A 12,011-nucleotide genomic window follows, 5' to 3' on the forward strand; every position below is an offset into this window, starting at 1 on the left:
AAAGTGCAAGTAGATAAATAGGTACCGCTCCGGCGGGAAGGTAAACGGCGTTTCCGTGCCCTGCTCTGGTTCTCCAGAAGCGGCTTAGTCATGCTGGTCACATTACCCGGAAGCTGTATGCCGGCTCCCTCGGCCAATAAAGCGAGATGAGTGCCGCAACCCCAGAGTCGGTCACGACTGGACCTAATGGTCAGGAGTCCTTTACCTATCCTAGAATAATAGAATTGTAGAGTTGGAAGGGGCCACCAGGGTAATTCAGGAATCTTTTGCCCAATGTGGGGCTTGAACCCACGACCTTGAGATTAAGAGTCTCATGCTCTATCAGCTGAGCTATCCCAGATCTGTAGCACACTACCCTCCTATGTGCACCCATCTTGCAAACGAGAAGCTACATTTCCCCAAACCATACTACTCTATAGTTATTTACAGACTCCCTGTTAAGCCCGTGTTCATGGAAGACAATCTCGCTCAGCTATGAGTGAGCACCAGAGAAGACAACAACTACTCTGTTTATGCTGAACATTTTATCTTCATTGGCTCCCAGTATTTTTCCGAGCACAATTCAAAGTGTTGGTGCTGACCTTTAAAGCCCTAAATGACCTGGGTCCTGTATACCTGAAGGGTCGTCTCCACCCCCATTGTTCAGCCCGGACACTGAGGTCCAGCACCGAGGGCCTTCTGGCAGTTCCTTCACTGCGAGAAGTGAGGTTAGAGGGAACCAGGCAGAGGGCCTTCTCGGTAGTGGCGCCCGCCCTGTGGAACGCCCTCCCAGCAAATGTCAAGGCATTAAACAACTACAGTGGTACCTCGGATTAAGTACTTAATTCGTTCCGGAGGTCTGTTCTTAACTTGAAACTGTTCTTAACCTGAAGCACCACTTTAGCTAATGGGGCCCCCTGCTGCTGCCACGCCGCTGGAACAGGATTTCTGTTCTCATCCTGAAGCAAAGTTCTTAACCCGAGGTACTATTTCTGGGTTAGAGGAGTCTGTCACCTGAAGCGTATGTAACCCGAGGTACCACTGTATTTTACTTTTAAAAGACAACTGAAGGCGGCCCTGTTTAGGGAAGTTTTTAATGTCTGACACTGTATTGTTTTTAATATTCGGTTGGAAGCCGCCCAGAGTGGCTGGGGAAACCCAGCCAGATGGGAGGGGTATAAATAAATTATTATTATTATTATTATTATTATTATTATTATTATTATTATCTGTTCCTGAAGTTGTAAATGTTGTGCCCTGGCCTGCCTGTGGGTGGAGCTAATCAGAGGAACCGTTTTTCTGTTCTGCAGGAGACATCCTGGTGTTTTTGACTGGCCAGGAGGAGATTGACACGGCCTGCGAGATCCTCTATGAGCGAATGAAATCCCTGGGTCCCGACGTCCCTGAGCTGATCATCTTGCCCGTCTACTCAGCACTGCCTAGCGAGATGCAGACACGCATCTTTGACCCAGCTCCCCCAGGGAGTCGAAAGGTAGCTGCTTCCACCACTTTCTGGCAAAGATGGCGCCCCCCCCCCCCATTACGATTCCTGTGAAAGTTCCCTTCTGGACCAGTCTGTGGAGGCTTTTGCTGCCTCCTGTTTAGCATGCTGTTTGACCCTGCGTCTCTGTCTCTTTCGTCCTATCTAGGTGGTCATTGCCACGAACATCGCTGAAACTTCGCTCACAATTGACGGCATCTATTACGTGGTGGACCCTGGGTTTGTGAAGCAGAAAGTATACAACTCAAAGACAGGAATTGACCAACTGGTTGTGACACCTATTTCTCAGGTACGTGGCTGGGTGGCTGTTCTACACAAGATCTGCGACTGGGGTCCGTGGGAGTTAGAAGAATTTCTGTTGGCAGATGTGATGGATTTCTCTTGCTCAGGCCTATGAAATATGGAGAAGGAAATGATTTGTCTGCTTGTGCTATTAGGTGAATGTTGTTGTTGTTGTTGTTTAGTTGTTTAGTCGTGTCCAACTCTTCATGACCCCATGCACCAGAGCACGCCAGGCTCTCCTGTCTTCCACTGCCTCCCGCAGTTTGGTCAAACTCATGCTGGTAGCTTCGAGAACACTGTCCAACCATCTCGTCCTCTGTCGTCCCCTTCTCCTTGTGCCCTCCATCTTTCCCAACATCAGGGTCTTTTCAGGGAGTCTTCTCTTCTCATGAGGTGGCCAAAGTCTTGGAGCCTCAGCTTCAGGATCTGTCCTTCCAGTGAGCACTCAGGGCTGATTTCCTTCAGAATGGATAGGTTTGATCTTCTTGCAGTCCATGGGACTCTCAAGAGTCTCCTCCAGCACCATAATTCAAAAGCATCAATTCTTCGGCGATCAGCCTTCTTTATGGTCCAGCTCTCACTTCCATACATCATTACTGGGAAAACCATAGCTTTAACTATATGGACCTTTGTTGGCAACGTGATGTCTCTGCTTTTTAAGATGCTGTCTAGGTTTGTCATTGCTTTTCTCCCAAGAAGCAGGCGTCTTTTAATTTCGTGACTGCAGTCACCATCTGCAGTGATCATGGAGCCCAAGAAAGTAAAATCTCTCACTGTCTCCATTTCTTCCCCTTCTATTTGCCAGGAGGTGATGGGCCCAGTGGCCATGATCTTGGTTTTTTTGATGTTGAGCTTCAGACCATATTTTGCGCTCTCCTCTTTCACCCTCATTAAAATGTTCTTTAATTCCTCCTCACTTTCTGCCATCACGGTTGTGTCATCTGCATATCTGAGGTTGTTGATATTTCTTCTGGCACTCTTAATTCCACCTTGGGATTCATCCAGTCCAGCCTTTCGCATGATGAGTTCTGAATATAAGTTAAATAAGCAGGGAGACAATATACAGCCTTGTCGTACTCCTTTCCCAATTTTGAACCGATCAGTTGTTCCATATCCAGCTCTACGGTGAATAGGGATGTCCTAGAAGAGTTTGGATTTGATATCCTGCTTTATCACTACCCTAAGGAGTCTCAAAGCGGCTAACAATCTCCTTTCCCTTCCTCCCCCACAACAAACACTCTGTGCGGTGAGTGGGGCTGAGAGACTTCAGAGAAGTGTGACTGGCCCAAGGTCACCCAGCAGCTGCATGTGGAGGAGCAGGGAATCGAACCCAGTTCACCAGATTACGAGTGCACTGCTCTTAACCACTGCACCACGCTGGCTCTATCCTAGTGCGGCAGGAACAGCACCTCCCTGTCACCAAGACACGCTCCACAAATAAAAATAAACTTCAGGAATAACTTGCTCCTTTTTATGGCACTCTAGTTGTGTTCCCTAATCAGTGAATGCCCCCTCTCATCTTTTGTATTTCCTTTTCCATACTCTACTCCAGGGGTCAGCAAACTTTTTCAGCAGGGGCCGGTCCACTGTCCCTCAGACCTTGTGGGGGGCCGGACTGTATTGCGGGGGGGATGAACGAATTCCTTTGCCCCACAAATAACCCAGAGATGCATTTTAAATAAAAGCACACATTCTACTCATGTAAAAACATGCTGATTCCCGGACCGTCTGCAGGCTAGATTTAGAAGGCGTTTGGACCAGATCCGGCCCCCGGGCCTTAGTTTGCCTACCCATGCTCTACTCCAAGGGTAGCTGAATTTGGAGGCTGCAAGAATTCTGAAATTTGAATGTCTTCTGCTTCTGAATAACTCTTGCTCAGACTTGGCCACACACGTGTGTCTTCCTCACTTCTGAAATTTTGTGGAATAACCACACATTTCCAAATCTAAGGCCTAGAAACATGCTTGCTTGTTTAAAAACGAAATTTTTGAGTTTTAGAATGCTGAGTTCTGTGTTTGTGCGGCGCATCCATGGATACCCTAAACAGCCTCCCTTAGTTCCACAGAGATGTTGTTGTACCTTTTGCCGGATTTCCTCATTTAGATATTTTTACGTATTTCAAAAAATTACATACCGCTTCACTGCAAAGAAATCCCCAAAGCGGTTTACAAAAAGAATAAAACCATAAAATGATCAGGGAAACCCGGTTAAAAAGCAACAATTTCAAACCTTAGAAAAATAATTAAAACCAACAGTAAGCTAAAAACCAGATTTGCTTGGTTCATATTCCTCTGTCACAACTGGGCTGGTTGTTGTTGGCGTCCGCCTGTCTTGAGAGACAGTGGAGTGCGCCTCCAGGACTGATGTCAACCCGCTGTGTTAGCAGTACCAAAGTGACCTTCCTCAGTGCGGAAGCCTAGGCAGTGTGTATGGAGGTCCTGGGCTGCCCGGACAACAAGACACACACACCCCTTTCGGCCTCGCTGGTGTGGTCCAAAAGAAAGCAGAGCAATATGTTTGGCACCAGCTTGGCTGCAGGAGTTGCTGGAAGGAGGCGTACAAGGTGCCATCCAATCAAGGCAGGGGAGGTTTAGGATCAGAGACTCCCTTCTCCTAGATGGGCCACCTTCCCAGGATGACGAGCCCCATCTTCCCCTCACTTCCCTCTGGGCTGCTTCACTGCTAACCATGTTTCCTTCCTTCATATTTTCTCACACCTGTTTCGGACCTGCAAGACCTGTGATGGTGTGGTTTCCATATTCCATACTGCAGCTATAGTTCCCTGGTGCGAAATAAAATGTGCTGAGGGGGCAGTCAAAAGTAATTCGCTGGGAAATAATTTGTCATAAATTGGAAAAAATGTTTAAAAGTACTTAAAAAACATAACCCAGAGTCCTTTTCGTTGGGGACAATTCAGATGGAAATTCCCAGGTGTCAAAAAAGGTTATTTATGTGTGCCACTAGGGATGCGGGTGGCACTGTGGTCTAAACTACACAGCCTAGGACTTGCCGGTCAGAAGGTTGGCGGTTTGAATCCCCGCGACGGGGTGAGCTCCCGTTGCTTGGTCCCTGCTCCTGCCCACCTAGTAGTTCGAAAGCACGTCAAAGTGCAAGTAGATCAATAGGTACCGTTCCGGCGGGAAGGTAAATGGCGTTTCCGTGCGCTGCTCTGGTTCGCCAGAAGCGGCTTAGTCATACTGGCCACATGACCCGGAAGCTGTACACCAGCTCCCTCGGCCAATAAAGCGAGATGAGTACCACAACCCCAGAGTCGGCCACGACTGGACCTAATGGTCAGGGGTCCCTTTACCTTGATGTATGCCACTATTGCGGATTATGTTCTGTTAGCCCAAAAATGGAAAATGAGCAAGGTCACAACTAAAGAAGAATGGCAACTTAAACTGATGGAATATGCGCAGCTGGCAGACCTAATGTATAGAATAAGAGAACAAGAAGAACATACGTTTAAAGAAGATTGGAAAATGTTTATTGAATATATGTGGGGGGCGGAATTGTGTATATTCGAAAACATGGGCAGCGTTAAGATAAATTCAATAGTGTAAATAGTTTTGATGAATGTAATAATGGAAAACTGGTTTAGTTTATATAAAATATGCAGGGATTTACGTTATGCAAAATGAACCATGGAAATAGAAGAAGGGAAAGCATTGATAGTTTAAGGTTGCTTAAATGAATATCCTAAAATGTAGAACAGAAAATCTAATAAAAATTATAGAAAGGGGGGGAGAGAGAGAAAGTAATTTGCTGACCTGGTTTGTTATCTATGATTCCTGCAGGCCCAAGCCAAGCAGCGAGCTGGGAGGGCTGGGAGGACCGGGCCAGGCAAGTGCTACCGGCTGTACACAGAACGGGCCTACCGCGACGAGATGCTCACCACCAACGTGCCTGAGATCCAGAGGACCAACTTGGCCAGCACTGTGCTGTCCCTTAAGGTAGGCGCTGGTGACGCAGCAGCTGGTCTCTTATGGCAGAGCCATCTCTAGAAAAGCCTTGCAGAGTATCTTTGTAGCGCCTTGTAAAATGAACCTTCCTTCTGTTTGTAGCGTTTGAGCTGGGTTCTTTTCATTTGGTCAGGGCGGTGGATGATGTTTGTACAAGGCATGGTCTAAACCACTGAGCCTCTTGGGCTTGCCGATCAGAAGGTCAGCGGTTCGAATCCCTGCGACTGAGTGAGCTCCCGTTGCTCTGTCCCAGCTCCTGCCAACCTAGCAGTTCGAAAGCATGCCAGTGCAAGTAGATAAATAGGTACCACTGCAGCGGGAAGGTAAACGGCGTTTCCATGCGTTCTGGCTTCTGTCCTGATGTCCTGCTGTGCCAGAAGCGGTTTAGTCATGCTGGCCACATGACCTGGAAAACTGCCTGCGGACAAACGCCAGCTCCCTCGGCCTGAAAGCGAGATGAGTGCCACAACCCCATAGTCGCCTTTGACTGGACTTAACCGTCCAGGGGTCTTTTGTTGTTGTTTAGTCGTTTAGTCGTGTCCGACTCTTCGTGACCCCATGGACCAGAGCACTCCAGGCACTTCTGTCTTCCACTGCCTCCCGCAGTTTGCCCAAGAAAGTAAAACCTCTCACTGCCTCCATTTCTTCCCCTTCTGTTTGCCAGGAGGTGATGGGCCCAGTGGCCATGATCTTGGTTTTTTTGATGTTGAGCTTCAGACCATATTTTGCGCTCTCCTCTTTCACCCTCATTAAAAGGTTCTTTAATTCCTCCTCACTTTCTGCCATCAAGGTTGTGTCATCTGCATATCAGAGGTTGATATTTGTTCCGGCAATCTTAATTCCGGCTAGGGATTCATCCAGCCCAGCCTTTCGCATGATGAATTAGTCTTTTGCCTTTACCTTTTTTATCCAGATGTTTGTACAGCACACCTCATGTTCTCTCCTCCCTCTCTCTCACGCACACACACAGGCTATGGGAATCAACGACCTGCTCTCCTTTGATTTCATGGATGCTCCGCCAATGGAAACTCTGATCACCGCAATGGAGCAGCTGTACACTCTGGGTGCCCTGGATGACGAAGGGCTGCTCACCCGACTGGGACGCCGGGTAGGCCCTGCACTGTTCAGGTCTCATGGCTGTGGGGATGGGGGTGATGGAAGGGATATCCAAGCTCGGGGAATCTTTGGGAAACACTACTTGTAGAACCTAGCGTTTGCAGCTAGAATAAGCAACTTGAGTCTGCTTACATTTGCTGTTCCTCCTTATTTGTTATTGCATTAAAGTTCTGGGATTTTGATTGTGATTATTTATATGCCGCCCATCTGACTGGGTTGCTTCCAGCAGATTAAAACATCAAACATTTAAAAAATTCCAGATACACGGCTGCCTTCAAATGTCTTCTTAAAGTTGTATAGTTATTTATCTCCTTGACATCTGATGGGAGGGCCTTCCACAGTGTGGGTGCCACTACTAAGAAGGCCTTCCGCCTGGTTCCCTGTAACCTCGCTTCTCACAGTGAGGGAACCACCAGAAGGCCCTCGGAGCTGGACCTCAGTGTCTGGGCTGAACAATGGGGGTGGAGACGCTCCTTCAGGTCTAGTGGGCTGAGGCCGTTTAGGGCTTTAAAGGTCAGCACCAACACTTTGAATTGTGCTCAGAAACATACTGTGAGCCAGTGTAGATCTGAAAATAGTGGAAATGGGCAAGGAAATAGATGCAGCAGTATGGGGGAGAAGGAACCACAGAGGGTGTTGGAAACCCTTTTCTCCCTACCCCAGTGATCTGGAAAGCTCTGCTCAGCCTTTACCCCTCAGATTGTACCAGAAACAGAAGATAGATGATACGTACCGTATTTTTTGCTCTATAAGACTCACTTTTTCCCTCCTAAAAAGTAAGGGGAAATGTGTGTGTGTCTTATGGAGTGAATGCAGGCTGCGCAGCTATCCCAGAAGCCAGAACAGCAAGAGGGATCACTGTTTTCGCTGCGCAGCGATCCCTCTTGTTGTTCTGGCTTCTGAGATTCAGAATATTTTTTTTCTTGTTTTCCTTCTCCAAAAACTAGGTGCGTCTTATAGAGCGAAAAATACGGTATTTCTAATTTCTCACCCATAAGAACTAGAAACTTGTTTAACAAAAGGAGAGAACAAGCTGGCTGAGCTTGCCAGAATCCTGAAATCCATTGCGGGTGTGCTAAACCCTTGTGACCTGCCCTGACTTTGGGGGTGGGGGAAAGCTCCCAGTGCAGCACTGGAGCAAGAGATGGTTAGAGGTCCCTAGCCCTGGATTTGCCTGGTATGCTCTGGGAACCACCTCTGGGAAGGAAGAGCTTCAGTTATGATAGCTATACCAGACAACCAGCTTCATAAGGTAGAAATGAAAATCAAAGAGGGAGTATTGAAATGTGTGTGCAAGTACTTGGGGCATTCTGTTCCTGCCCCCCCCCCCCAAGACAAAGTTCGGTGGTTTGCTGCAATCAGGTTGACTGCCACTGCTTGGGGAGGCTGCACAGATTCGAAGAAATAACCAGCTGTGAATGCCGTTGCCTTCCTTCCCGACAGATGGCCGAGTTCCCCCTGGAGCCCATGTTGTGCAAGATGCTCATCATGTCGGTGCATTTGGGATGCAGCGAGGAAATGCTCACCATCGTCTCCATGCTGTCGGTGCAGAACGTCTTCTACCGACCCAAGGTAAATGGGCACGTTTGGGAGATTGGACTCTCAAGGCAGCCTGGCACTGGTCGCAGCTGGGCCAGCGCCGGGGAAGAGGAAAAGAACATGGAGTGCTGGTCTGGTGGGTAGTGAATCGGACCTAGAAGTGGGAGACTGCAGTTCCCTGTCACGGATTCACTTTGCGCAGCTAGAGTTACCCGGCATCAACTCCTTGTTTTGGAAAATTGATTAATTTTTTGACTTTACGTGCCACTTTTCCACAACGAGCTGTGCTCAAAGAGGCTTGCAACAAACCTTCAAAACGTTAAAAAAGGAGAACGTTGGAAATACCAAATGTACAAAACAACAGAGCATGTCAGTAAATTCAAAATAACAAAAATCAACAAGAAGATGATGTAGATCAGGCAAACAAGGAAATGCGCAGGTTTGATGTGTCAGTAAGCTGTGATTGATTCCCTGTTAACTAATGTTGAATTATCATTGACTCCCTTGTGTTAACGTTTGTAATAAGCAGATGTTTTAAATCCTTGACCATTATTTGATATTGTCCGTCCCATACTTAGCAGATATTTCAGCAGGTCAGATGCCTTACTCTGGAACAGATGTAGGGGACCTTTGGCCCTCCAGGTGTTGCTAAACTACATCTCCCATCATCCCTGACCATTGGCTATACTTGTTGGGGGTGGATGGGAGTTGTATTTCTGCAACATTTGGAGGGCCAGAGGTTCCCCACACCCGCTCTAGAAGGTGTACAGAGCCTAAAATGATGTCAAAAGGGGGAAGGAGCATAGGCAGTGGCCCCTTGCAGCTGAGCTGATGTCCAATAAAATGTGCAACTTTTGTTCAGTTTGTGTCATGAGCCAGCCAGCCTTGAATTGCTTCATCAACTAAAGATGAAAATCAAAATGTGGTGTTGAAATACATATATATAGAAACAGTTTGTGTGTTCAGTTTGCACAAGTAATTGAAGGTGCCAGTGTAATAGAAGGCAAACCAATTCTCTTCTTCCCACACCCCACAGTCTGTCTGCATCTGTCCAGAAACATTAGCACAAATCCCTTGGTAATGTCAGCCCCTTAAAATAGTGCAATAACAACTAATGACTACAGAAAATTGTGTTATGGGTTCCAATAATTTGTTCAAAGGCTATACAAACGCCTTGGTACTCAGACGTTTTGGCTCCTGAACGCCACAAACCTGGAAGTGAGTGTTCCGGTTTGTGAATGTTCTTTGGAACCCAAATGTCCACGGGGCTTCTGATTGGCTGCAAGAGCTTCCTACAGCCAATCGGAAGCCGTGCTTTGGTTTCTGAACGTTTTGGAAGTCAAACAGACTTCCAGAATGGATTCCGCTCAACTTCCAAGGCAAGACTGTAAATGTTGTTAAAAATATTTGCAATTGTGCCTTTTTTTAGCTGACCTGCGTAGATACTACCATTTTGTGCATGCACTTGTTGCCATTTTGTAAATTTTAGGTAAATTATATTGGCTCCTCCAGAAACCGATTCCTTATAAGCCGGAGTTCTGTCCCTGTTCTTTTGCTGTTCCTGATGGCAGGGGGGCTGCTGGAGAAAACTCACTTCCTGTTTTGCTTGTGTGCGTTGTAGGACAAGCAAGCTCTCGCTGACCAGAAGAAAGCCAAGTTTCACCAGACGGAAGGGGACCACCTCACGCTTCTGGCCGTGTACAACTCCTGGAAGAACAACAAGTTCTCCAATCCCTGGTGCTATGAGAACTTCATCCAAGCCCGCTCGCTGCGCCGTGCCCAGGATATTCGCAAACAGATGTTAGGCATCATGGATAGGTGAGGGTCTGGCCACGGACAGGAGAAATGTGCTAGAACAGGATGTTCCCAAACTGTCATGGACCAGTGATCCATGAGCTTCGTTCAGGTGGTCTGCAGCTCACCGGTGGATTCGTGGTTGAAGATGGGAGCTGGGACATCCATTACGTTCAGTTCTCATATGGATTTTTTAATTGTATTTTAATTTTCTTCTTCTATTGCTTCCTTGGGGCGGGGGAGACAATGGGGGAAGCATCCATTCTGTGTGTCAGTTCTCCCAAAGGCATCTCAGCCTTCCAGAGTCTTAATTAGAGCTGGCCGGTTTTCAGTTCATTATCCGAAACCCGTATGATGTTCAGATCACGATACAGTGGTACCTCAGGTTAAGTACTTAATTCTTTCTGGAGGTCTGTTCTTAACCTGAAACTGTTCTTAACCTGAAGCACCACTTTAGCCAATGGGGCCTCCTGCTGCCGCCGCGCCACCAGAGCACGATTTCTGTTCTCATCCTGAAACAAAGTTCTTAACCCGAGGTACTATTTCTGGGTTAGCGGAGTCTGTAACCTGAAGTGTATGTAACCTGAAGCGTATGTAACCCTAGGTACCATTGTACTGGTTTCAGACTTTTTGAGCTGGCAATACATAGTAGCTCCCTGGCCACCGCCAACACACCTGCCTGCCTACCTGCACTGTGCTGGCAACGCCATGATGTATTCTCAGCTCAAATCACCTGCTCTCCCGTCTGCCTGCCTGCCTGGCTGTGAGCAAGTGTGGTGGGCGGCCAGTCTCTTTCCTCCCCAGTGGTCGCTTGGGAGGACAGAGACTGCCTGCCTCGCTTGCTTGCGAGGAGGCAAACACACAGCCAGACATTGCCCAGCCCTAGTCTTAATTAGGAATGTGCTCATAGTAGGTAAGGTAAAGGGATCCCTGACCATTAGGTCCAGTCGTGACTGACTCTGGGGTTGCGGCGCTCATCTCGCTTCATTGGCTGAGAGAGCCGGCATACAACTTCCGGGTCATGTGGCCAGCATGACTAAGCCGCTTCTGGCGAACCAGAGCAGCGCACGGAAACGCCATTTACCTTCCCGCCGGAGCGGTACCTATTGATCTACTTGCACTTTGACGTGCTTTCGAACTGCTAGGTTGGCAGGAGCAGGGACCGAGCAAAGGGAGCTCACCCCGTCGCGGGGATTCGAACCGCCGACCTTCTGATTGGCAAGCCCAAGAGGCTCAGTGGTTTAGACCACAGCGCCACCCGCATCCCACTCATGGTAGGAGGCAATACTTAACCTGTTCCCTCCCCTACCGCTAAGCACTAGAGCGGCAGAAATAGTACACCTGACGAAGATAATCTAATGTTCAAAAAGCTGAACGTGAGTTTTTGAGCTGGGCAAAACTCTCTTTCGAGCAGAGCGCTTTCCTGGGGATCACAGCAAAGTTTTAGCTGTGGAGTTTGTGTGTGGACTTGGGTGTAGGGCAGCCTAGATTTGCATCAACTGAAGCTTCTGTTCTAAACTCTTCCCCCACTCCTCTGGTTGGACAGGCACAAGCTGGACGTAGTGTCATGTGGAAAAGCCACCGTACGCGTCCAGAAAGCCATTTGCAGCGGTTTCTTCCGGAATGCCGCCAAGAAGGATCCCCAAGAGGGCTACCGGACCTTGATTGACCAGCAGGTCGTCTACATCCACCCCTCAAGTGCCCTCTTCAACCGCCAGCCTGAATGGTAAGGAGGCTGGGGCTGCCGGACGTCATTGTTTCTACCAAGAAAAGGGATGTTTGTATGACACAGTTGAAAGTTAAGGGGGAGCTCATGGGCTTAGCCTGGTGGGGCAACC

General features: G+C 48.1%; 1 protein-coding gene across 2 annotated transcripts in view; it reads left to right on the forward strand.

Moving 5' to 3' along the window:
- DHX8 (DEAH-box helicase 8) overlaps window positions 1-12,011 on the forward strand; it is a 36,041-nt gene that overhangs the window by 20,980 nt on the left and 3,050 nt on the right. For both annotated transcript variants that reach the window (XM_080976530.1, XM_080976531.1), the window contains exons 16-22: window positions 1,290-1,471; window positions 1,629-1,769; window positions 5,560-5,715; window positions 6,695-6,832; window positions 8,284-8,412; window positions 10,001-10,197; window positions 11,720-11,899. In XM_080976530.1, coding sequence (XP_080832656.1) covers window positions 1,290-1,471; window positions 1,629-1,769; window positions 5,560-5,715; window positions 6,695-6,832; window positions 8,284-8,412; window positions 10,001-10,197; window positions 11,720-11,899 — 1,123 coding nt within the window. The remainder of the gene's footprint in view (window positions 1-1,289; window positions 1,472-1,628; window positions 1,770-5,559; window positions 5,716-6,694; window positions 6,833-8,283; window positions 8,413-10,000; window positions 10,198-11,719; window positions 11,900-12,011) is intronic.

This window comes from Podarcis pityusensis (assembly GCF_964106645.2).
Source record: "Podarcis pityusensis genome assembly, chromosome: 13".
Classification (NCBI taxonomy): Eukaryota; Metazoa; Chordata; class Lepidosauria; order Squamata; family Lacertidae; genus Podarcis; species Podarcis pityusensis.